The 27,372-nt window shown below is 46.4% G+C and overlaps 1 protein-coding gene across 1 annotated transcript in view; it reads left to right on the top strand.

Annotated features, from left to right (window-relative positions):
* Positions 1 to 27,372, top strand: part of WHRN (whirlin) — an 822,559-nt gene that overhangs the window by 766,115 nt on the left and 29,072 nt on the right. The window contains exon 10 of the mRNA XM_085611878.1: positions 9,508 to 10,117. Coding sequence (XP_085468004.1) covers positions 9,508 to 10,117 — 610 coding nt within the window. The remainder of the gene's footprint in view (positions 1 to 9,507; positions 10,118 to 27,372) is intronic.

Below are 27,372 nucleotides of genomic sequence, written 5' to 3'. Positions count from 1 at the left end.
CACCCCCAGCCTGGCTATGGGCCAAATGTAGGACCTGTTTCTTGAAGGGAAGAGGAACGATCAATTGTGTTGCAACTTCACCGGCTTTCTTCACACTTTTTTATGTAATAGGCCTTTGTTACACAGAAATGTGGTCTTACCATGCTCATGCCTGTGCTAGGTTGGTGTCATTCCTCTGGGCTGTACGAAAGCTATGCTGCTCTCCACCTGCACCAGCTGCATTTGATGAAACATGAAGAGCATTAGTTTCTCCATCCAACACATATAGCCAAATCTGGTTACTCTTTTACCGACGGATCAGCTTTTCCTTACACTTACCTCCATCTAGGGATTTAGTTTGAAAGGCAGCCTCACTCACCTACTCCCCATCTGTGACCCATCTATACTTGGATGAGAACAGGAGGGGAAAATCCTCATAATCAATTCCCAGAATCCTTTCTTCAACCAACTGAGGTATCACACCCACTGTCACAGTCTCTGGGTGTCCTCTCCAGTTTATGGATACTTCTGCCACTGGATGTGGTTTACTTTCCCTGTGTATACATGTAATCACTACTGTTTCACAAGTTCCACCACTGTTGGGATTTTACCTTTTCCTTACTTACAACAGAATGTCAACATCCTGAGTCTATCAGGACCACTGTCTGCTTACCATTGACATGAATCATTTTCTGGTTACCACCGGCCCACAGAACCCTTCCCCTGGAATACCCCACCTCCATGGGCTCTGCCGGGTGTTTTATGTGGGCAATTGTGTGCTATGTGGTGCCACTTTGCACATTGGAAACACTGCGGTCCGTGTCTGGACTCCCTCCCTCCCTAGAGGATGGGGTACATATCAGCTTCCTGGGGGGTGCTCTCTGGACGACCTTAGGGGAGGGATTTCTCCAGTTGTGGTTTATGGTGGGTGCTATCCAGGCCTGACTAACCCTAAAATCGGGTGACCTGCAGAAAGTGCAGGCCAGATCTTAGACTATTCGGACAGTTATGTTGGGCTGTTGTCTCATTAAGGTTCGGGTGGGAACTGGAAGTGCTTCCAGAAACTGTTCCACACGTACTCTGTCCACTCTCCTACTTTTGGAGCACTGAACTGGGAAAGTTTGGGTGTACCTTGGTACTAGCAGTGGTATCAGTCAGCCTCTAAATAGTTGTATCCTGAACCTGTTGGTTGTTTGCTATTTATTTATTTATTTATTTATTTATTTATGGGTTTGTAACGCGCCGGCATCACACCCGAAGGTGTATCTCCGCGCGGAGCTGTAAGGAACAGTCAGGGCAGCGCTCCAACTAGAACAGAGTGGTTTTAAGGAGTTTCCTAAAGGCCAGGTGGCTAGAGCAATCTCTGAGAGAAAGAGGAAGATTGTTCCACAGACGAGGGCCCCTGATGGAAAGGGAGCGACCCCCCTGTCTGGTCTTGTTGTGCCTAGGAACCTGAAGTAGCAGCTGATTGCTGGACCTTAGAGTGCGGGAAGGGCGGTGGTATACAAATTTCTCCGCAAGGTGAGGTGGACCGAGGTTGTGAAGACCCTTGTGCACCACACAGCAAATCTTGAATTCCACCCTTTTCCGGATGGGGAGCCAATGGAGGGCCTTGAGGAGGGGCAAGGATGGGGTTCTAGGGGGGGCACTGGTTACCAGGCGGGCCGCAGTGTTTTGAACCACCTGAAGTCTGTTAAGCACTCCTTCGTTGGCTGCTAAGAATAGGCCGTTGCAATAGTCCAGGCGGCTCAAAACGAGGGCCTGGACCAAGGTCTTTCTGGTGTGGTCTGGTAGAAGGGGGAACACCTTCCGAAGGAGGCTAATAATGTGAAAGCAGGAACCTGCCGTGATGTTGGCATGATGAGCAAAGGTGAGATCATGATCAAGACGGACCCCCAGGTTTTTCACCACCTGTTTAGGGAGTGGGGCCTGACCCAGACTGGAGGGCCACCAGTCAGGGGTCCACAGGATTTTAGCCCCTCCGAATAGCATGATCTCTGACTTTCCCACATTACACTGGAGAAAGTTCCGGGCCATCCAGCTGGCGATCGCAGTCATGCCGTTGGAGAAAGCTAGTCTTATCTCCGGGGTAAAGTTTGTAAAAGTAAACAGCAGCTGCGTATCGTCAGCGTAGGAGATGGGCATGAACCCGAAAGACCTCACAATGTTAGCCAGAGAGGAGACATATACGTTAAACAACGTAGGGCTAAGACAGGAGCCCTGTGGGACTCCTCTGGTGATACTGGCCGAGGGGGAACTGAAGGAACCCATATTCACCTTCTGGGTGCGTTCAGAGAGAAAGCTGGTAAACCACGCCAAGGCGGCTTTCTCAATGCCGATCTCCTTTAATCTGGTCAGGAGAATTGCGTGGGATATGGTGTCGAAAGCTGCGGACAAGTCCAGCAGCACCAACACCACTGACATCCCTCTGTCCAAGGACAGGCGTATAGCATCCGTGATGGAAAGGAGCGCCGTCTCGGTGCTGTACCTGGGCCTGAAACCCGACTGAGAGTGGTCCAGACAGCCGGCCTGCTCAATAAAGCTGGAAAGATGGTGATTAACATGCTTCTCCGTCAGTTTGCTGATGAACGGCAAGAGGGAGATAGGCCTCAGATTAGTCATGTCAGACCAAGGGATGGAGGTGTTTTTCCTAATAGGCTTGACCATGGCCTCCTTCCACTCCCGGGGGACCAGTCCCTCAGAGAGGGAGCAGTTGATCACCGTCTGAATGGAAGGGCTGAGGACACTCCCAATGTGGTGCATGATACGGGCAGGAACAGGGTCCACTGGGCTGCCTGACTTAATAGTCCCGATCAGGGAGTTGACTTGGTCCAAGCTGATCTCGGGAATAGAAGACAGCGCAGCGGAGACAGCACCGATTGTGCCGGGCTGGGGGCTGAAAGAGGGGACCGTCTCCTCAATTGGTGGACTAATTTGGGAGATGTTATGATAGATGGAATCGATTTTATTTGCAAAAAACTCAGCGGTATCCTCACACAGTTTTTGGGTCAGCATTTCAGGACTGTCACAGGCGACGGGCTTGGTAAATGTGCAGAGAACCTGGTAAAGTAGTTTAGGATCATTGCCAGCCTCAGACAGTTGGGAGACAATGTAGGATTTACGGGCAGCTCTGATGTTTTTGTGGTAAAGTCTCATCGCTGAGCTATAGCGTTCTTTATCGGTCATACTGCGTGAGGTTCTCCAGGCTTTCTCCAACTTCCTGCAGGCCTTTTTCTCCTCACGCAGTAGGTCCGAATACCATGGTTCCTGCCTGCGGTCAGAGCGCCGATTACAGCGCCTTAAAGGAGCAATTAGATTGACAGCCGTGATCAAGGCCTCGTTGTATTTGGACAAAGCCGAACTGGTGGAGTCAGAAGGGAGAAAATCGGGAGGTACAAAAGTAGCTCTAAAAGTGTCAGCAGACATTTTATACCACTGCCTGCGCCATAACGGAAGAGGAGCAAGTAGGGGGCGTTCTGTAAAAAGAGCGGGGAGGGAAAAATTAATTACAAAATGATCAGTCCATTCCACCTGCGTAGGAGGATAACACGACAGGAGGTGCGAATTGGACATGATTAGGTCGAGGGTATGACCGGCCCGATGAGTCGGACCTTGGTTGCACTGTTTAAGACCAAGGGTAGATAGATCAGCCAGCAAGTTGCGTGCATCTGCATTATCAGCCACTTCGCTGTGGACATTGAAGTCTCCAAGGAGTACAAAATTAGTTCCTATAGTAATATAAGGAGCCAATGTCTCCAGAAGGAGAGTCGAAGCCTCCCCACAAGGGCCAGGGGGACGGTACACCAGTGCTCCCTTCCAGCAAGTTTGTGACAAGGAACCTATTCTGAAAACAAGGACTTCAATGTCCTTAGTACAGCATTGGTCGAGGAAGGTAACAGTAAGAGTGTCCTTATAGATTACTGCAACCCCGCCGCCAGTTTTGACAGGGCGGTCAAGCCTAAGAATCTTGTACCCCATGGGGATCCCCAGGGTAATGGCAGGGACCAGATGGGGTTTGAGCCAGGTCTCTGTGCAAAAGCAGAAATCAGGGCGAGCCGAGTGAATTAAGTCCCAAACCTCCGAGTGATGCTTCGGGAGGGATCTTATATTACATAATATGCTGTTGCCCTTAGGAGACCAGGAACACAAGTCACCAGGGGTCAATGTGCCTGAAAGGGGGGGGCATGTGTATGACTGATAGTGGCAGTGCCTACATGAGAAAGGGCCCTCTGGACGAAAATCAGGGTTCTGAGCGCAACCTTTCAGCGGAGGGTCCCACAATTTACGAAGGTCATTGGAAGAGTACCTAAGTCTGTTGGAACCGCCAGCGTAAAGAGCCTCGATAGCAGGGGTCATGGCCCCTGGCCCCGTGCGGTCACGGACGGGCACAGACGGGCTCCTCTCTGGCTCGTCTCAGGCGCGACTAAGGCGCCCCCTGCGCGCAATCGCTGCGCGCTTGGGCGACGAGAGGGCTTAAATGCCCTGCCTAATGCAGACCGCTAGAGCGCTGACAGCGCGAAAGTGTGGGTGGGGTCACTGGCTCTTCCTGTCCCGCCCTCCGCTCAATCGGCACTGGTTGCCGTGTCGGACCGGGGCGGGGCAGGGGAAGAATCGAGCACAAGCCCTCAAGGAGTCAGAACGCAGTAAGTATGGCCAAAGTGTTTTAAAAATATCGCAATAACAAGTTAAAAGCTAGACAGTGCAAGCATACACCAACAGGTACCGGCTAGTGGGGAGCGCAGAGCGCTGTTCCAATTACAGCAGGTAGTAAAGCGGGTCGGGGAGACTCTGCCACCGTCCTCCCTTCCGCAAGCTCCCGCTGCTCCTCGCCGCCTTAAATGCCCTGCCTGATGCAGACCGCTAGAGCGCTGACAGCGCGAAAGTGTGGGTGGGGTCACTGGCTCTTCCTGTCCCGCCCTCCGCTCAATCGGCACTGGTTGCCGTGTCGGACCGGGGCGGGGCAGGGGAAGAATCGAGCACAAGCCCTCAAGGAGTCAGAACGCAGTAAGTATGGCCAAAGTGTTTTAAAAATATCGCAATAACAAGTTAAAAGCTAGACAGTGCAAGCATACACCAACAGGTACCGGCTAGTGGGGAGCGCAGAGCGCTGTTCCAATTACAGCAGGTAGTAAAGCGGGTCGGGGAGACTCTGCCACCGTCCTCCCTTCCGCAAGCTCCCGCTGCTCCTCGCCGCCTTAAATGCCCTGCCTGATGCAGACCGCTAGAGCGCTGACAGCGCGAAAGTGTGGGTGGGGTCACTGGCTCTTCCTGTCCCGCCCTCCGCTCAATCGGCACTGGTTGCCGTGTCGGACCGGGGCGGGGCAGGGGAAGAATCGAGCACAAGCCCTCAAGGAGTCAGAACGCAGTAAGTATGGCCAAAGTGTTTTAAAAATATCGCAATAACAAGTTAAAAGCTAGACAGTGCAAGCATACACCAACAGGTACCGGCTAGTGGGGAGCGCAGAGCGCTGTTCCAATTACAGCAGGTAGTAAAGCGGGTCGGGGAGACTCTGCCACCGTCCTCCCTTCCGCAAGCTCCCGCTGCTCCTCGCCGCCTTAAATGCCCTGCCTGATGCAGACCGCTAGAGCGCTGACAGCGCGAAAGTGTGGGTGGGGTCACTGGCTCTTCCTGTCCCGCCCTCCGCTCAATCGGCACTGGTTGCCGTGTCGGACCGGGGCGGGGCAGGGGAAGAATCGAGCACAAGCCCTCAAGGAGTCAGAACGCAGTAAGTATGGCCAAAGTGTTTTAAAAATATCGCAATAACAAGTTAAAAGCTAAACAGTGCAAGCATACACCAACAGGTACCGGCTAGTGGGGAGCGCAGAGCGCTGTTCCAATTACAGCAGGTAGTAAAGCGGGTCGGGGAGACTCTGCCACCGTCCTCCCTTCCGCTATGACTGAGGCCTGGAAAGTTATGGCTGTGTGTAGTTTTTTTCTGTCTGTTTGGGTGGCCTTGGTTTGCTGCTCTACAACAAGTTGTAGGTGGCTCTGCCCTCCGCCAGCTGATTGATCATGTCATCCATGGTCGCTGGTTGAGCCATCTCCACCTTCCATTTAGGGAACAGAATGCTATCCGACTTCTGACGCCACTGTAACCGCAAGTGAAGTATGACCCAAACCAGTATAGGTAAGTATATAAGGATTTATTTGCAGTATGAGAGACAGGCAGGATAGTGCTTCAATGACATTCTGTATGGAGTACCTTAACCGGCTCGCGTTTTCCTTCAGCCCTCTTCATTTGACGTGTTTCTCCACAACTGGGTAGTTGTCAAACCTCTAGAAAATACAGAAAGAAAAGAGGTCTTAGATAACTGGCTAAACAATATGCTGGGATCTTTACACCAACACCTTGGTGAACCACAATGTGCGAGGCTTACCAGCCAATAATTAGGGTTGTGGTCAAGTTCACTGTTGTTTAGTAGTCGGAACAAACTGAGCCCTTCCTGACCTGGTTATATGGCCACCGTTGCCGTTCTCACCATGCAATAGCACTCATGCCTTCTTACCACCCGTGTGCACGGAAAAAGGTGTTCATCTGAGTGTTCCCCACTTTTCATGATAAACCATACCTGCTACACTTGGGAAGCTCCTTGGTGCTCCCCGCCTCACTCGTTATACCCCAACCAAGTACCCATGTGCCACCACCCACCAAACACTGCGTGCACCCCTCTGAGTCATTTGCCTTAGGCCGCGACTCTGGATTAGAGCCGCAGCGACCTCGTCTGTATCACCTTTCCCCAGGGTATGATGCACGCCGTCCTCTCCTCCCAGTGGGCTCTTAAGCTACTTCAGGACCGCTGCCCTTCCTTCCTGGAACACCCCACACCGTGATCCGCACCTCCTCCGATGGACAGGTCCTGCTATCATCCTTCGAATCGACCTTCCTCTCACTGGTATCCCATCGCTCTCCTCCGTCCTCCACGATCATAAGTCACTGTCCTTCCTCCAGTGTGGCTTCCTCCTCCATTCTGTTGCCTCACACACCTGACTCAATCTCAGCCCTCCTATTAACGACCTCGATGAACTCAAGGGGCATGTTCTGGCTGATGACTAGAACGCTTGCTAGTGTTCTCTTCGTGCCCCTGGGGTCTATGCCAGAGGTAATTCCCGCCACTTCTCCAGCCTACTGACCACATGTATTATATGGGTGCTGATAATGGAATGTAAAGTTAGGATACTGTGCTCTGAACAGTTCAATAGGACTAGGATTTTGAGCTGTGGGGCTTCTAATGCAAAAAGAACCACTAATGGACAGAATGCAGAACAATGTCATACGTTCACCTCATTACAAAGATCTGGGCCTAAATCCATCGTTGTTTTGCTCCCTATGCCATTCCAGTTTGAACCCAACCATATGCAAATCAGTCTTGACCCTTCTTCCTATGGGAACAGTCCAGCCCGAACTGCCAGGCCAGGTCCTCCCTGGACTGGAAACAAGCATCCTAGGACCGGTTTCGGGGTTTCACCCATCAGCGAGGATAGCTTGACTCCAGTGGCATGGAGAGCACGGGACCCATGTCTGGGCATACCCGTCCCACTCGGGGTGACAAATGCAAAAAGAACAATGATGGACAGAATGCAGAACAATGTCATACATTCACCCCAATACTGGAGTGGCATGGATTCAACCCAGATCTGTGACTGGGGGTGACATCTGAAATGTTTCAGCGCTCCATCCATCATCTCCTTGTGGTAGCCCAGACGTGGGTCCCTTGATCACTTTGCCACTGGATTCAAGCTAGCCTGGCTGATGAGGGGTGTTACCCCAAAACCAGTCCCAGGATGCTTGTTTCCGGTCCAGGGAGGACCTGGCTTTGCAGTTTGGGCTGAACTGTTCCCATGAGGCACAGGGTCAAGACTGATTTGCATATGGCTGGGTCTAAACTGGGGTGGTGAAGTGAGCTAAAGAATGATGATGGATTCAACCCAGATCTGTTACTGGGGTGAGTGTCTGAAAAGTTTCAGCACTCCATCCATCATCTTGTGTTTGGTTTGTTTGCCCTAAGTTGGCAGGGTATGCCCAGACGTGGGTCCCTTGCTCACTTTGCCACTGGATTCAAGCTAGCCTGGCTGATGAGGGATGTTACCCCGAAACCGGTCCCAGGATGCTTGTTTCCGGTCAAAGGAAGACTTGGCTTGGCTGTTCGGGCTGGACTGTTCACATGAGGCACAGGGTCAAGACTGGTTTGCATATGGCAGGGTCTGAACTGGGGTGGGGAAGTGAGCTAAAGAACGATGATGGATTCAACCCAGATCTATCAGTAGGTGTGAGTGGCTGAAAAGTTTCAATGCTCCGTCCATCATCTCCTTGTGTTTGCTTTGTGGGGCTTCCAATGCCACCAGTAGGTTCAGGATTCTGATCTCTGGAGATTCGGAGCTTCAGGTTTCTGATTCTCAGTAGTAAGGTTAGGATTCTGGTCTATGGAAATGCGGATTCAGAGCTACGGGGGTTCTGATTCTGAGTATCAGGATTAGGATTACAGCTCAGACTGAGTTAGAATTTTGAACTGGGAAATCAAATTTTGTTCCAGGAAGAGAAGGTTGAGATTGTTGTATTAAGGGTACAGACTTTGTATCGTGGAGAATATTATTCTAGGCTTTGGAAGATGGATTTCTAGTTTGTGAGAGTTAGGAATCCTAATTCTGGGGGGTAGAATTATCTATTTGGGGAGCTAGTATCATGGATTACGGGGTGAAACTAATGTGCTGTAAAACTGGATTGTCTCTGTGCTCCTTAGGTTTCGGGATTGTGATTTTATAGTCCTGGGTTGGTGGGTTAGGATCCTGGGATGCATAGATTTTTTTCTTTGTGGGATTATATTTCTGGGGATGTGGGATTATGTTTCAGGCTGTTGGGTTTTATACTTGTGCTGTTAAAGTATTTTTCTGGATTATGTTTCTGGGCCGTTGATTAGGATTACAGGGTGTTTGCTAGGGGATTCTGGGCTGTGCGTTGGTGTCATATTTGTTGGCTGTAAATTGTTTATTCTGATTTGTGTGTTTGGGCTGTGAGCTAAGATTCTGTGGTATGGGTATAATTCTGGGCAGCACAAATTATGTCTTGTAGTGTGTTCTTTCAGGGCTTTGAGTCATGTGTAGTGGCCGTGGATAATATGCAGGATAAGATTTTGGGCAGCTTGTTATGGCTCTAGACTGTTGGTTAGATTGAGGATTTTGGAATATGAAAGTTTGAATTCTGGGCTAAGTGGGTTAACTTGTGTAGATAGGATTCTGGTTTGTGAATGTTAGCATTCAGTACAGCTAAGGGTTAGTGATCTATTTTGTGGTGTGGGGTCTGAATTGTCACATGTTTAATTGCCTTCGAGTTATTTCGGTGATGGGTCAGAATGTTGGGTTAGGCTCATTATGTTATGGTGAAGAGCTGGTTACCCGATCTTTAGTTTGGGCAGTGGATTCGTTTTATAGGTTCCATCTATTAGATGGAAACTACAGTGGTTGAATTGGTAATGGGTTGGATTTCGGTTGAAGGCTCTAACCATTCCCTGTGTGCTCTTGTGTCCCTGCAGGATGATGTCTCAAACTTCCATGAAAACCCTCCCAGTTTCCGGCCACCACCTCCTCCACCCATGGACCCTGATCCGTCCTCCAGCGCCCGCCAGACGGAGATGGTCATGGATAAAGCCAAGCGGCCCTCTTCCGAGTCCTCCCAATCTGGCCTCTTCTTCACAGCTCCTCCAAACCCTACCCCACCCACCAGCCCCCTGGAGCGGGAAACAGGAAGCAAGGGCTTCTCCTCAGTGGGGGCATCTACCGAAGAGTCACCCACTGCCATCTACGCCACGATCTCCCCAACCAACCACAGCTCTAGAAGGCAGATGGCCGCCAAACTTGCTTTAATCACCCACGTGCCCATCGGGCCATTCCCCAGGGTACAGTCTCCCACCCGGCAGAAGGCTGAAGCCCCTGAAGCCCCCTCGGCGGTGAATGGCCTCCCTAGCTCCCCACCGCCGGCTTCACCTACTCTGCCGCCTCACCCATCCCACCCTGCGCCCCCGCCACCGCCCGACAAGGGCAGCCCGCAGTCCGTCAACAACCAGCACTACGTCATGGTGGAGGTGCACCGGCCGGACAGCGAGCCTGACGTGAACGAAGTGAGGTCACTGCCGCAGTCTAGAGGTGAGTGTAAGACACGTGCCTGCCGCGCACGTGCTGATGCATGACCAGCTCCTGCCGCTCCCGCGAGCCAGCACCCTATGTTGTGAGAAAGTGCTTGAGGGCCCCCCTGTGTGCAACAGATCTTTCTCTGTCCGTCTCTGTTGTGTGCTTGCAGCTTCGGCATGTGTCTGTCAGCGCCTCTCTCTCTGTGCACTTTCTTTCCCAGCCGCAGCCTACCTACATGGCTACTCTCTGTGCTAGTCTGTGCATGAGGTCTTTGTGTTCATTCATCCCTGCCTTCTCATGTCTTGTTTTCTCTGCAAATATGTACGAGTTCTTTCTGCGCCAATGCGTTTTTTTATGTTGTCTTTTTCTATAGTTTTTTTTTCCTATTGAGCTAGACTCGTTGGTCCCAATTTGTAGTGACCTCCTGTCACCGTGTGGCGAGAATAGAAAATGCACCAATGCAATTATTCCAAGAACGTAATGCTTGGATTGCACCCTACTCATGTATTATTTCTCTCTCTTTTTCGGTCTCACCTTTAGACAGATTTTAGCTTGCGTTGCTAAATATCTATTGTGGACAGAACCATTACTTACAGCAGGTTTTGGGTCAGCCCACTGTTCACCATTGGTTGGTTTCTTCTCTTTCTCATTTGTTTTCTTCTTATACTTTGGCTTTTCTTCCCCTTCGTGTGTTTTTTCCTTCCCCGAGTTTAGCTTTGTTACCATCCTTGTTCCTTCTTTGAGCTTAGCTTTTTTACCATCCTTTTGGTTGGACTAGTATTCTTCCACGGCTTACATTCAGAAAACTATTTTTTCTTACATTCATAAAACCATTTATTTATTTATTTTTATTTCAGTGCATCATGGGAGTGCATGTGGTTTCTCTTCTCTCCTCCTTCATATACCCGTCCGAGTTTTCCAAGTTGCATTCCCGCTCATCTGTTGCTTCTCCCACTGCTCCATGTCAGGCCTTTTTTTTTCAGTCCAGATTTTTTAAACTTTGTAATTTAAATTTGCCTGTAAGCTCCTCTGCTGCTCCCCGCCCATCCTGCTGTGGCTTTGACTGCCCCCCCAAAGGATTCTCCTCATTGTTGCAGTCTTTTAAAAGATTTTTCCCCAGTTCAATCGTGATAGCTGTCCATTTGAATAAGAGAGTCTTCATCAAGAGCCGACGATGTGACAAACAAGCATTGGCATAGCCAATAGGTCTTGCTTTTGGGACTTTATAAGTGTTTAGCCAGAGCTATTGGCTTTGCCAATGTCTTTAAGATATTCTGCAGGGCAGTGTGGCTGTTGTGCAGCGTGTTGAAAAGTTATAGTAAAAAAGTGTTATAAGCATTTTTCTTACCGTATACATAACCAAGCTGGGGGCCGCATGTGAAGGTCAGGAGGGACGCATTTTGAGTACCACAGCTTTATATTATCTTTGTATCATGTAGACATGGAACAAAATGTCTTGCTCATCTGATGAATGCTGGAATTGTAAATGAAGTTTTAGGACACAGTCTTGCCAAGTACCACACATCAGGTGCTAGACTAACGCGTTTTAGTGTGGTGTCCACAGCACCGCACTAAAATGTGTTAGACGCGCATTATAGCACCCCAGGTCCACCCCACAAGGCACGCTTAACTGGACTTCCATTTAATCAGCAAGCATACTGTCCATAAGTGCACTGTGCTGACAATCAAACTACAGCTCACAGACAACTCTGTAGCTAAAAGGAGCTGCGTACCAGGTGGTCTATCTCAGCCTGTGGCATAAACAAATACAGCGCTCTGATATTGATCCTGTGGTCCATACCTTAACTGTTGTGGCCTCTGCCATCTGTGCAAGCAGTGCGTCTGATTTGCTCTGAGGTGGCGGATGGCAGCTTTTTGTTTTTCTTTGCCGTGCCTGCTGAAATGATAGTGGTACCTCATCCGGTCCCCATGCAACCGCACAGTGTTTTGAAAGTTCTGCCTTTCTCCTGCCCCAACACTGCAGCAGCCTGCCCCTTTCCCCCTGGGCAATACATTGCAGGTGCCATATGCTTGGGAAGTAAGCAACATTTTCCCTGCCCTCCTGCCATGTGTGTTGGGGGTTACAGATGAACAGGTGTGTAGGTGAGCACAGAGTCAGTCTTTCAAGGTTCGGACCAGCCTTTGGCTGTCCTTGACTGGCGGCTGCGGCGGCAACACTCAGTTCAGACTACAAACTGCACTGAGCCCCATGAATCTGTAAAAAAAGAGAGGATCAGCGTCTGCCTATCAGCGTTACACACATTTCAGTGCATCAGCACTTAAACAAGCGATTTAACAAGGCACTGCTAGAGACCACTGCACCGGACCTGCAGCATTTCCCAGTTGGTAAGTGAGGATATGCCTGTCGGTCAGAGCTACCAACTTTAGAACTAGTGAACCAGGCTCAACTCTCTGCGTCAACGCTCAACATCCTGCGACTCTGACTGGCAAGTGTAAGTGGGCCGGGTCCGTCTGGATCTCAGACCAGTAAGAGTTAACAACGTATATTGAAATGGTTCCCTGTCAGACCCTATAGTCATACCCTGTACCTTACCAGGACAACACTGTGCGATTTCTGAATAATGAATGTGAAAAACTTGAAAGTAGTTCATATCAGAGATCGAATTCCTATTTATTTTTCATATGTTTCACTTAATCTTGATTTTAATCTTGCATTCCCTAACAGTGTTTCCTAGTTCGAGGATGTTGTGTTTGTGTATTTTTTTCGTGTGACATATTACTCTTGTATAGTGCATCCAGGAGTTACTAACGGGCCACAATTGAGAGCTCTGGAGTTGAGACAGGTGCAGTGGGAGTTCCTCACAATGCCAAACGAGTCACTGGGTCAAAAAGGTGTTCAGAATAGATGATCATCCAATCCTAGGCCTCTCTGCAGAGAGCACTACTCAATGATCACGTATTCTAGTTGCAATTTTAATTCTGTGCAAATGTGTGTGAAGGGGGAACACAGCTGTTGAAATATTGACAAGCAAATGTAAAAGAAAATGCAGTGCTTACAGGTGAGTGGGTGTGTTTTGTGTTTGGGGTGGTGAATTAGGAGATGCGTGGAAGTAGATGAAGGAGAGAGAGAGAAAAAGGGTGCTTAAGAAGAAAGACATGAGGTGTAACTTATGGAGGGAGGAAATGTTGTGGAAAAAAGGGCGCACATATCTAACATTGAGTGAACATAATGGGTGTGATTGAGACACCCTGAAGAAACCTTCCACAGGCCTCAGTAATGTTTTTATTCACAGTCTGATAATTAAAACTTTTTAATATTATGTAAAACAAAGTCATTCACAAAACCAATAGTCCTGGCTGGTTTTAGGTATGCACCAGTTGTTGTGCTCTATATATGGATGTAGGGTTGTCCTTTGCTCAATTAGCGTCCTGGGCAAAATCAAATATGGCGCCCATTATATTCCTCCATACCCTCACTTTTAACTTCAGCCTTTTCTAAGCGGTGTCAGTGACACAACAAAACTTGAGGGTGCCCCCTGCAAAGTACATGGAGGGGTCCCCCACACTCCGTACCCAGTCAGGAGCTCTCAGGCCCACCTGTTCACAGTGCTGGAGGGGACCCCTGGAACTATGGGCACCTCCGCTCTGCGGGGGCTGCGGGGTCTATTGCCACTGAGCAGTGTACATAACACTACCTTTATCAAAAGATCCCTAGCAGGGCATGCACTGAACCAAGACTGGGTAAGAATGGCAGAATTGTTGGGTTATACAAAGTCTATGCCCTGCCACCTTCAACGCTTCTGACCTTGTCTTCCCCTTGCTACTGCACACGATCTTAATATGAATCAAAAAATATTTTCCGTGAACATATATGTGATGCAAAGAACGTGTCACTGAGTTTCAATGTCGACTACAATATTTGATACCTAAAATACCAATTTGTTGACCTGCAACACACCATTGGCATGCCACGAACGGCGCAGTGAATAGCTTTTGCCTGGTGAATGTTACCCACTATTACAATACCTAAAGGATGGCTTACCTATGTTACGCAGACCTTTGCCTACAGAGACCTCTTACATATTTTTCAGATGTCACGCTGAGATATTGACCAGGAATGGGGGCTTTTAAAGGTCTTTTGCAGATGTTCAAAATTACCTAACTTGCATTTGCACAAATGTAGCCTCTTTTACAAGTTTGAGCAGTTACTAACATGTTCAACCGTGTGTATTCTTAAACGTCCTTTTAGTACACCTCTGAATTTCCTCGGCTGTAAAACTACGCCTACTAATATTTTGTGTGTTGCACATGTTTCATGGTCCAGATGAGAAAAAGTCCTATAGTTTACAAATGAGCATGGGTGCATGCCGACACTATGTTTGTAATGATGAAAGAAATGGGGAAAGGTCATTTGGATAACAATGTCTTGACTGACTGTGATGCGCCAAAAATGCAAAAACCCCAATAAAATCTGTTTGAAAAAAAAAGTGCGTGTCGGCACTGTTCATAAATTTACCCGGACGCAAGTTGCAGGCAAATATACCTCAGCGTATCAGGCTGCTCCACCTTTTAATAGTGAAGCAACTTTGCGTTGCTAGTAAAATAATTACCAGCTTCAAAATGCATTTGTCATCTTACAGCCAATCAGGCAATGTGCGTGATGTGAATCGCTCTACAATGGAATGGAGGACACCTTGTTTGGATAACATGGGTCAGGCCAGTGGAGGGCCAGGGCAGCGCTGTCCACGATAAATGCTTATGAATATGATATTAACATCTTTAAAATGATGCCTCCTTCAAATGTAGGTTATTTGTTCCATTTCCACAGTAATCGCTGTAGCACTGGGTAGGGTCTAAAGAGATGCTGTTGATACACAAATAAAACCTAGGGCAGACTAGCAAGGCCCGTCATCACCACGGCCACCAGGGAAAGCAACATCACTCAACAACTAAGCCCCACAATGCACTGAGTGCACGTGAAGTCTTACTTTATGTAGTCCACAACCTCTTCCCACCACGGAAAGGTGTTTGTTCTTCACAATTCTTGAGTAATGCCTAGGTTTGCTGTTACTGAGCACCACTTGCAAGCAACTTACCTTTCTTGGATTGAGTGCTTCCAGTCCACGGTTTGATGTAGCTGAGCCCCATTATCGGGAGAGACTTCTGGAGACAGTGAAGAGAAGTCACTGTGGTGATGACAAACTATTATTTCTATGTCCCTGGTTCTCTCCGGTCTTCTCTAATACACATCTGGAAGCATTTGCGCTTTCATTGAGATACACCCATGGTTTGTTAAAAAAAAGTCAGCCGTGCCCCCGACGTAATAGAAACTCATATTCAAAATCCTACAGATTTGAGCATCCGTCTTTACTAAACCACCTCATTCGCCGCTGTCACTGTTGCCTTCCAGCAAGTCAACATTCTGGGTTGGGTGAGAGCTGACTGCCGAGAGGACGAGGGACTCTGTCTGCGCCCAAGGACAGGCTTCCCCTCTTCTACAGCAGTCACTGCTGGATGCTAATATTTCATTAAAAGCAATTTACCTAATGTGACTTTTTCATTAGCAAATGCAACAAGCATTGGCCGCGCGGCAGCGAAAGTGATCGCGAGCACGATCAAGCGTGGCGACGGAGGAAAGACAGATGGCGACTGCGCGCGTGCACGCTCTCGTGCACGCAAGCTTGAGGCCACCAAAAGCCTGTGGTGGCACTTTGGAAACCCACACACTAAATGTCTCGCAGAGCAGCGCATGCGCTGACTCAGCGAGACCTTAAAATGAAGGTCAGATACTCTAAATGAAGGACACTCGAGAGCTCTGCACATTCTAACCATCCTTTCTGAAGCAATCTTGCTGCTCAATGTAATATTTAGGGCAGTGGGTCACCAATATGTTCAAGTGTACCATTCCTTTTATTCCAAAGAAAATGAATAGGCTCTCTTAACCTTAATGTAACCTGTTTAAAAACCTATCCAGGTATCCTTCAAAACAGATTGTGTACCCCTTTAGAAATCACATTCCTAATTAATCAATCTTCTAAAATGTCGGCTCCAGTTGCCCTTCTGGTTTTAGCTTCATCCATTCCCATTTAGAAAGTTCAGTCTATCTCCTGTTGCTTAAAAGATCCCATCCTGTCCTAAAACCCCATGTTGTATGCCCTCTTGATATTCACCACAAGCCCCTTTTAAAAAGCCCTATTTCATCTTCTCCTTGAAAGCCATATACAGTGCTCCATCGCTGATGTACCTGATTAACCCCTACTTTCAGTCATATATTGCCACTTCTGTGAATCAGGGAAGAAGTTGCCGGAGAGCTTGACACGAATCACATATAAAAATATTGTAAATAATCAAGGTTGCACTAAGCAATATTAGGCAATATGAAGTTAAAATCCAGAATGTGTAATAACAGGGTCATATGGTAAAAACAGATATTAATACCACAGCAGCTGATGAGTTTGTGATAGCTGGGAATCGAAAATGGAAGCAAGCTTTCTCTTAATGAAGGATTAAGGATTTGGACAGGCTCCCACAGAGAGAAAGGTCATACTTCTAAAACCAATATGAAACTGAATCAGCTCAATTTTAATCGTATTACGGTTTCACCAGTTGCTACTTGGCACTTTTATAGAGTGCATTCAGCCTATTAGTATTGCATAGTTCATTCATGAGTGCACGAAGGAAAAGACAAAGAATGTACGCTTTGAGCTAATGTTAGGAGCTAGAAACAAAGAAGCACCAAGCATGCAGCAGGGCAGTAAGAAGTATATTAACACAATGTTAGATACAAATATTTTGTTTTGGTGCATAAAATATAAATTCTTTGTTTTTACTGCCAAGGAGACTAAAAAGTCTAGAAGCATATAAAAAATAAATTGAGAAGTGCTTTTTTTGGAACAGTGCTCAGTCTCCCTACCCAGTTTCGCTCCCTGACCATGTTTTCAATGCTGTTCCTACAATAGATAAGGACTCTTCTTTACCTCAAGACCAAGCCTTTTGTGGTGCAAGCCCAACTTCCTTTAAAACGAAGGCAAAAACACACACAATAACAGGAACAGGTTGAAAATTCACTAAAGCATACCGCTAGCGAGTGCACTGTGCGGCTCTTACAGGCCACTGGGAGAGGGATGGCATGAGCTGGCACCCCGTTCAGATGACTCCATACCCCCTGATGTGTGCCCCACATTTTAAAGACCATTGTTCTAGGGTCTGTTAAAACGACCTAATATAACACTACCCCACATGCAAATAATGATGTTTCTTTCTGCACTTAGGCATCCTTAATGTTCATGGAAATTCAACAATCTACTCTATGGGCCAGAAGTACATACATCGGATGCACGAATAGTGGTCACAGATTGTGCACTAACTTTGAGCAAATCCAAAATATTTTGCAAACCAATACTTTACTAATAGTTCGGTTTACATAATACCAAATGGCTATGGGTCACAATTCGACGTACCGCATCAGTATAAAGAGGTTTATAGTAAATTGCAACCTTCTGTGATTCACTGCCATCACAGGGATAGTGTCCTGCTGAAGTCAGAAGACCACCATGTCTGTTATTGCTTTTAAATATAATAATCTTTAAAAAAGAAAAAATAGAATTCTGCCAGTTTTCTTTAAAAAGCAGACCTTGTCATTGTAGTCCCTGGCACTGACGGGAACTACCCTGAACCCCCCTAGAAGTATATTATACAGGTAGTTTTAGTAAATCAAAAGGCCATAGCTAATACCAGAACCGATAAACAATGGATGCACCACCGACACTTATGAATATGTCTATAAAAAAACAAATTAGCTAGAAAAATAATTGAGAGCAGTGACCGTTTTCATCTGCAGAGCTTCCCTGCTCATCTGTGTTCGTATCTTATGCCTTTCTGGTGAAGAAGCTGATTGGGTTTGGCAATTTGTACTACAAATACACAATCTTAGAATTATTGTTGTGTCCATTCATAAGCCAACCATTCAAAAGGATGGTTATAATTCAAAGAGGCTTAGCCTTAACAGGTATGAAGACCTTTTAATGGTGCTCTCCCATATAACTGTTTGCAAACAGTCTTTGTGACCTCATCCTTTCACCCTGAGTTCCAACAGCTCTCTTCTCTTCTTACGATAGGCTGTTATCAACATGACTACGAAAGACTAGTCTGTTTTCCAGCTGACCTCCTGCTTCAGGTGTCGCATCAACTCTTCCCAAAGGCTTCTAAAGACAGAGATCTTCCTCGGGACAGTATCCCTTCTGCTACACCATCACACAGCAGGATCTGTAGGGCGGCTTTAAACAGAGGCAGCTATACTCCTAGGTGGAAGCCATTTTGAGCCCCAGGTCAGAAGGCAAACAGTGGTCTCTTCAAATTGAGCTCCAATATAGAGGTAGCAGATGCTCAGTCTACCAACGCCTCCCAGCCATTATCTGATTGCAAAGCCACAAAGAAAGGAACAGAGCCATCTTTGAAGAAGGTCGATTGTGCCGCTTTCCAGGAAGAATTTGCCTTGAGAGTTGCTTGGTGTACTGCAAAGCAAGCGTTCCTTATTGCATGAGATGTAGATGGTATTGGTTCCTCCTCCAAGGAAGCACCGGAGATGAAATCAGTTGAAGGGGACAGTGCGTGGCTTTGACTGCTTGAAACACATCCTTGGTATTCACCATTTCATGGTCTTGTGACTGCGGCCATGTGTCTTCCATTCATCTACTTAAGACTTAGTGGTGTATTCCCACTTTTATGTAAAGTCTGTTTTCTTCTAGCTAATTTAGAATGTGGAATAAGGTAACAAAGTTCTTGGGTGATATGCTCAAGCCACCTATTGAGGATCAGTGCCATGTCTATCTAAGATCTAAGGGGTGCCCTGTATTTTAGGGTGAGAATGATATCACTTGATATAACTTTTCAAAGACACCAAATAGGGAAACACTTCTTAGAGGTCTGGACTCTCCCCTCTGCATTCGGCATCATGCTCACAATTTCACCACATGCCCTTTGTAGGAAACACTGTTGTGCTTTTTAGCGAAGGAGTCACACCAACCGTCCTTGCAAGCCAACTGCGGCTCTAATTTTTAACAAATTTCTGTCCATTTAAACCCGCTACATGCTTCATATATTTCACAGGTAATTGAAATTCACATGTTCCCTTTAATTTTAAGGTCTTGGACATTTCTTCATTAGAGGCCTGTATGTCTGACAGCTCCACTGTAATACTCCATTCCTGTCTCCCAGTTTCATCCCCACCAATTCCAGGCTAGCATCAGACCCTGCTGAAATCAATTCGATTCATCTTTATTATTTAGAAAAAAGCATGAATGCAATTAATATAGTTAATAAAATATTAATTTCATCAGAGTTTAACAATGCAAACTTTTTTTAATCTTAATAGTAGCCGACAAGTATTGACTAGCAGCACAGCATGCTAAAGGAGATGTAAGCATCTGTAATACAGAAGTGCTGGCCTACATTGTGCAATTTCTGGCGAGGGAGCGTGCAAAATTTGCAGAAAAACAAAGTGCCAGTTGCAATGCAAGGATTCATAGTCGTAGGGGCAAAGGCAAATACTGCCTTGTGCCCATCTACCCACAGGAACTGATGAATAATATTGAAAGGGCCGCATCCTAAGACGACGGTCCTAGGTTTCATGCACATTAAAAAAGTAAGGTTCAGTCATACATGTAGTCTTGACCATAATGTATGAATTACAGATGGTGTAGACAACTCAAAAGATTGTCTATCAAAGTTATTGGGTCTTCCCAATTGAGGGATTTGTGACTTAACATAAGTTAACCTTCTTGGTTTGCTATGGTCCTCCATTAGTAACAGATCTTTGATGATCAGTCTTTTCAGGGTAGTACTGCGATTAAATGACATGGTGATCTACTGCAAGAGAGTCAAGAGATGGACTCTTTCTGAAAGATACAAAATCCCAAGCTCTTCCTGACAGGAAAACTGTGGACAACTGTGCGGGACAGACGAAAGCAATTGACAAAAATAGTTTTCTTCAATTTGTAAAGGACCAGGGTTTTTATATACCCAACCTTACGCACTGTGAGAGGGAACGGAAATACATTGACATTGTTAAAGGCTCCACATATGCGGGATGCGCTTCTTACCCAATTTGTGTGCAAAATAAAATACACATAAAAAAGAGCATACAAAGGACCTTCATTTTAATTTGACAAATTCTTTCCTAGAGTATGTGTTATCAAAAACCACACCTAAATAAGTGAAGTCTTCAACCGTTTCTAAATGATTAACTTTTATGGAGGATTTTCGAGATGTGACAGATTTTGAATTAGTATCCATAACAAATATATTCCTGAAATTGGTGCTAAGGTCCGGGTCATCCATGTTAGATACTAAGCCATCAAGCAACTCTTTTAAAAGCATTAGCCGTCCTGGCCAGTAAAACAACATCATCTGTGTATTGTAAAATCAGAATTAAACGAGTTTCTATATGGAGCACGTCCTTGTACCATGCTTCTGAAAACATTTAAATAATGTATATAAAATAAATACAATTGGGGTTAACACACACACTTGTCTAACTCCCCTGGCCTATTTAAAAGTCTCATTGAAGTCACGCTTAGTATTATAGTGGACCTTGGCATTAGGGTCACTGTGCAATTGTTGCAGAAAGTTTAAAATATTTGGTCAAAACCCATAATAGCAAGAATGGAGCAAAGATTTGGCCTATTAACGCATTCAAAGGCCAAACTGAGGCCCATAAACGCCAAATGAAATGAGCCTTTATTAACAACATTCTTCTTCTCAATTAAAAGAAATTCAGACATTGCTCTACAGTACTTTACAATGCTCATTTTCGGGCTAGCATCATATGTACAACGGATCGCACTGACAGCCCCACCTTCTGAAGAAGACACCAGCCTCCCTAGTCTACCAGTATTACCTCTTCATTAATTGGTTTGGATAGGCCTAGCGGAGCTCGGGAAGTTTCACTCCGTGCAATTACGTGGCAGCCCTCCGCCAAATTTCGCGGAGTTCCGCTGGCAGGTGGGGTATTGCTCTCTTGGTCCTAGTTGGCACCCTTCCAAGGGGTACGTATAGCTGGAGCCCTCCTCTGAGATGGAGGGCCATGCCAAGCTGCATGAAAGGCAGCGGAGGGAAAAAGAACGCCTCGCCTGGGGCTTCACAGCACATGTGACGGAGTGTTGTTTGCACGGACCACCTCTATCTGTCACGCTGGGAGCCAAGTTACAACACCCGCACAGTCTCACCTGCTCTGGAGTTTGACACATCGGCCGAAGAGACAGAGCACACTCAGGCTGTGAAACAACAACCCAGCATGTTTGTCGGCCTTACTTTGGCACTAGCAACAAGGGACAGAGGACCTGACGGCTATTTTTCTTTCAAACGAGTGGGTGAAAAGGGCACGGAAAAGAGGAGTTCAGCTGAACAGAAAAATATTGCACAAAAAAATGACAGTTATTTCAAAATGCAAACAAAAACTTTGCAAAGGCACGTTAAACATGAAAATTGCACGTTTACGGCACATGCATGTGCAGAAATGAGCACGGTATCAATGCATGCAGAAAAGTGAAGATAACCATCGAAATACCATTGACATGTCAAACAAGTTAGCAATGAGTTTTCTGAGGGGTGCGAAACCAGTCAGTTTATAGCTATACAAGTTAAACTGTAAACTAGCAACTAATGGTCACCGACTCGCCAGTGACACCACTACAAACTGTGTACAGGCTGCAGCGTGGCGACCAGGCTACTCCTAGGGCTGTTGAACTGACTTAAGGCTCTAAGTGGGCTTACTGTGGTGCCACAGTGAGCAGTAATAGGCAGCGGGTGAGGGCATGAGCACTCCTGGCTTCGTTGGCTAGCTGCAGGAGTAATGAGGGTCAGTCTGCTTCAGTGACTGATCTTTGACTTTGGTGATTCCTTGCATGTCGCCTGCTAGAGGCAAGCTGACATGTTGGCACCCCTGAAGCTAGTGTTCTTTGGCATTTTCCAGTGACAAAGCAGGGAGATGGAGGCACAGCGAGCCATAAACGATGGGCGGCGTTTTGTGAGCATTGTGCTATATGCGTGGTGTGTGGGTGCGGCCATGTTGGATGTAGATTACCGCACATGTATTGCAGCTTTCACTACCCGTATCATATTTGGCAGTCTAGTTTTCTTTTTAGCGTGTTCCTGCTGTTATGCTTACAGTACATTGGCGATCTAATTGGCATACCAAATGAATATTTAGGATGGCGCGCCAGTAAACTCCGCACTGCTGCGAAGCACAGAGTATTTGCTGAACGGAGGAGCAAAAGTCTGGGAGTGGAGTACAGTTCACCGCCCACCCCTATTTGGAGATTTTTTACGAAGGAGGGTAGCTGAACGCAAGGGCAGGAACAAGTCACCCACATTTAGATACATTTGGTCCATTTATTCTATAGTGCTGTCTTATGTTTCCAAATTAGTCATCTTTCCCTTTCTCAACTACAGTTATGTGACCTAACACTGGATCTCTCTCCCATAGAACTGTCCTCATGGGCATTAGAACTTCACCCATGCAAAGATTTCACCCCATTAGTGACAGTTTAACACCCAAATACAGCAATTTGGAATCTAAAGGTGACCAGACGATCTTTGGAAAGGGACTAGTCTGCGTGGCAACATGTGTCACTGCATTTTGATTGTAAATTTTGATCCATTTGAGATAGAAACACTGTTTTTGTTATTAAAATCTGCGTATTATGCAACAGATGATGGATTTTGTGGGAAATGTGGGAAATCCGTCATTATGGGGCAAACACCACAGTAGCATCTTCCAGTAGCCCTGCCTATGTGTTTTGAAAATGCTTCCATACCTGTGGCCTTTACAAAATGTACCCTTGCCCCTACAGTTTGAACGCATAGACCGCAGTGTTGTCCCCAATGGTCTTAAAATCAAACTTCTATGTTTTTTAGTTTAAAAAATGCCAAAGCCTAATTTTACTCCTCGGGGAGAGTTTTCACAAATATGGACCTCATACCGTTTTCATGTAGCAGTTCTGTTTCTATTTCGAATGGGTTACAAAACATGTAAAAAAAAACCAACCTAAAAATAGGTATGGGGACAACTCTCAGGGTTTTCTGTAGGTTTTTGGTATATTTATCAATGTGTTAAATAATTGTTGAGAGCACAGTTGTGCTTGCAGTGCTAGTTCACAGTGCTTGTGCCATTACATAGCTATCATAGAAAATGAGATGTTGAGAGTCTAGAAGAGGAAGTTAGTCTTTGGGGCTCAGCGGGAACCATCTTGATGAAATTATAAGGTCCAATCTATTCCGAGTCAGTAACTGTGCCGAGGCCTTCATGGGCTTGAAGGTAGCAAATGCGTGGTGTGTGAAAGTCATGTATTTTACTTTTGTGTAATTCCCTAAAGTTTTGGAAAAATTATACGAAATTGTGCAAAATGAATATTTGTCAGTTAGCGCTATATTTTAGGGCTCAATGCATCCTTGTGTCCATTTTGCATATGAGGAAGCATTTCATGCAACAAAAAAAAGTGGAAAAGAAACACAAGTGCCAGAACAACCGCTGCTGTTCTGTTGTTCATGTTGTTCCATATGTAGAATTTTTAACCAAATGGAATAGAAATTACACAATGCAGCATAATGGTGTCCTTTTGTGACTTTTTCGTAGCAACCATAAATGGAAGTACTGGAAATTACACAGGATTATAAAACTTTCACCCGGGCCTACTGGCAGCTCTACGAGCCATACAGTAGCACTGAATAAATATTTGTTTGCATAACATACTACACTGTAGAATCCAGGCGGCTGAGGGGAGAGGCGAGGCAGCGTAAATTAGGCAGGTATAGCCTGCCTTTGTCATTGTGCTAAAATCACACCTGTGTGCTAAACATGTGGCACAAGAGGCGACGAACTGAGACTATGGAACGCGACACATGCCACTGTGACAAAACATCTTTAACATCACATGTAATATACATTCTCGGAGTGCCCTCAGTGAGCCATGAACGAGCGCCCAGGTGACCCCGGTAAAGTCCCATTTACTGTAAAATCACCTCAGGGAGTGACATACTATCTCTTTGAATCCTGGTGTTTTCCCTTAAGTCCTCCACAATTCATGAAATGACCGAATTATGCAAAACACCCCAGCCAGGCCTGGTCCTGCTTGCGGCAGCTCCGACTACCAGCCACCGGAAGCCTGCTCAGTGCCCCCGATTGGTGCATTGATGTTATGAATGCTGCCACGTCTTTGTCCGGAGCGGGTTGACTCTGGCAGTCCAGGGGCATCTGCTATGAGGCACAGCAGCAGAGAGGTCCGTTATGTTCACCTTTAAAGAAAGGCGCCCTTCACGGTCACTTGCCAGGAAAGCAGGTGATGTCAGGGACGAGCGCAACGTTTCGAAAGCCGCGTCCTATCTGTCCTAGTGCGGGAGTCGTTTTTTTCCTCAGTCAAATCTGTCTTTTAAAATGATCTTTTACCGCCACCTAGTGTAGCAATATGGAATGTTCACTTGCTTCAAATAATTAACGTGAGCTGAAACTGGGTGAACGTGTTAAAAATTCCAGTCTGCAAGATACAACCTCATCTTGGGAACACCTTTACAATGGAGTACTCCACAGGCAAGGTGTAAGGTATATTGTCCCTACAGGCGAGGTATATTTATTGTGCCATCTCGCAGAGCGTGTGCTGCTCCCTTTTCTATTCTGTTATACTGATATACTCGCAGTGCAGGTAAACTTCAGCCGACGGTCGAATTAATAATGCCCAGTTTAAGGAAGGCTTTTGAAGCAGCTTACGGAATGCTTTTGAAGCAGCTTAAGGAAGGCTTTTAGAGCCAGCAAGATGGCCGAGCAGGTTAAATATTTAATGATAACATCTGAGGGTCATGTGCAGGTCAACAGGTTGAATCCATTCCATGTGAATACATGGAATGCCATTAAATTGGATAATAGCAACATATTTGTTTACAAGGCTAAGAAATGGCAGCTTTACACCATGAATTTCCATTAAACAATATGTTATTATTTTAACTAGAACCACTTATCACGCAGAGGTGAATGGAGTCCTCCACCAGCAATTTTTGGCAAGCATACTGGCCAATATGGATTTTTAAGCGATGGGGCTGTGACACAAGTTAAAACCTAGTAATTTCACGACCATGTAAGGGGTCGTTTGGGGTTCTCATTAAAGGAATTTCTATAAAAGTTCAAATGTTAATTTTTTATGCAGATTAAGAAAGTTCAAATGTTGAGGCATGAAATCAGGGGATTGGTCTGTATGTAACTTATATTGAGAAATACTAATGGGGAATTATAGTGTGTGACAATTTTTTCGTGTTAAAATCACACAAAATTCACCATTTCATGAGGTTCTCTGCTCAGATTTGCCATCTACCCTCGGGGGGGGGGGGATGAGGGGTAGGAGGAAGTGTGATGGGAAAAGGGAGGGAAGGGAGCGTTTTTTTTCTTACGGGGAAGCATTGCATACGCTCTCCTACGAAAACAAGCATTTACAATGCAATGGTCTCGGCAATATTATAGGTAGAGCTATTGGTATTGCTCATTATTTTTTTATTATTTTTGTATCCGTAAATAAATGGCATTGTCATTTCTATTGGCATTAGCTTTTTTTTTTGCATATGTGACACCTATTGCATTAGCAGAGAGAGAGTGAGGTAGTGAGATACAGAGAGAGTGAGGTATTGAAATAAGAGAGTGAGGTAGTGAGATAGAGGTAGTGAGATAGAGAGAGTGAGGGAGAGGGATGTTGTGAGGTAGTGATACATACCTTCTCTGTGGGGGTGGGGAAGGCGGGGGAGAGCCGACACCGCTGGAAGTTAAAAGAGTGGGTCCCGAGAGAGAAAAAGGAGCGGTAGTGGAGGGGGCAGAGGGTGGTAAAACGAGATAAGAGCAGGGAGAGAACGAGACGCAGAAAGGGAGACGGGGGCGGGGTGCGAGGAAAGGGTATGAGAAGAGAGGATAAGAGAAAGTAAGATAAAGAGAGAGATTGGTGAGGGAAGTGTAACTGCTGGGGGCGAGAGGGGGGGCAGGCACGAAAGAAGAGGAAGTGCACGTGAAAGATAGGAGGGAGTTTGAGGGAAAAAGTGACCCAAAGGAAGAGAGAGGAGATAGCTGGGTGGTGGAAGAGAAACGTGTGAGGTGAAGGACAGCAGGAGTAAGTGAGGGGTCACAAGGAAGGAGGGAGGGAGTGACACAGAGGGAGGAAGTGACACAGCAGGACTGGAGGGGCAGAGAGGAACTGATAAGGAGAGCGCAGAGCATAGGAGATGAGAAAAAAAGAAAAGTTGCGCCAAGGATGGAAGTGTTTCTGCTGGTGCAATCCATCAACTGTTTACAAGTGCGAGCTCATAGCGTGACCTCTGACCTACAGCAGGGGCGCGCTCTGCGCTCGCGGGCCAGACCTTGCTGAGAGCACCGCCCCCTCCATCTACTGCGAGCCTGGAAATACTTAAGATCAAAGCTTCCCCCCTGTTGCAGAACAAAGGCAAATGTTGTAAACGGGCAATCTGGGCTTTAAATAAGAGCCACAGCCAATTTACATGCCATGGCTTTATTGGGGGACCGATCAATTATTTTCCAACTGGGCTATATAAAGTTTAATAAAACATCGAAACTGGCTGGGTTTTAGTTCTGGACTTGCATGCTTGCATGTTGTACTTGAAGGCAGCGGGCATCTTCAAATAAACAGGGGCTGGAGACCCACGGGCCTTGAGGTAACGGAGATGGGAGGCAGACGCTTCCTCAGGCCTGACCACGGTGCGCTGTACAACAACTCTGCACAAAAGGAAACCACACTATACGGGCCCATCACCCGGCTGCCGATGCAACCCCCTCGTGGCCATCTGTGGGCAAACAAACTTTCCAAAGAAAGCACACATTCTCTAAATCGCTTTCGGGCACTACTTACAAAAGGTGTTTAACCCCAGAGATACAATCAATTCAACATCTGCTTGTTAACAATTTGGAGTTTTGAGTGCAACATAACCAGCAACAAAAAACAGCCACGTGACTGTCCGCCCCCTACATTTGGTTGAAGCAAACCAATTAAATCGTTTGATACTAAGCCCTGCTCGTAAGTATGCACGGTGACAATTTTTTGTCGGTTACTTTGCATACTTGAGAACAGGTTGCATATACGTAGCGAGCCAACCCTCGCAGTCAAACACGCCCCTTTCTTCTAAGAACCCCGGCCATGAGTCCTTAGTCTCCTATCACGAAGCCCCGTCTCTGCTATCATGGCACGGTAAGTACCTAAAATACCAGCCCAGAAAACAACTTACTCACCCTTACAGTTGCAGAGCCCTTATGGCAATCTACGTATAGG

Source organism: Triturus cristatus, chromosome 1_2, assembly GCF_964204655.1.
Source record: "Triturus cristatus chromosome 1_2, aTriCri1.1, whole genome shotgun sequence".
Taxonomy (NCBI): Eukaryota; Metazoa; Chordata; class Amphibia; order Caudata; family Salamandridae; genus Triturus; species Triturus cristatus.
This window is presented reverse-complemented; position numbering and strand designations above follow the sequence as displayed.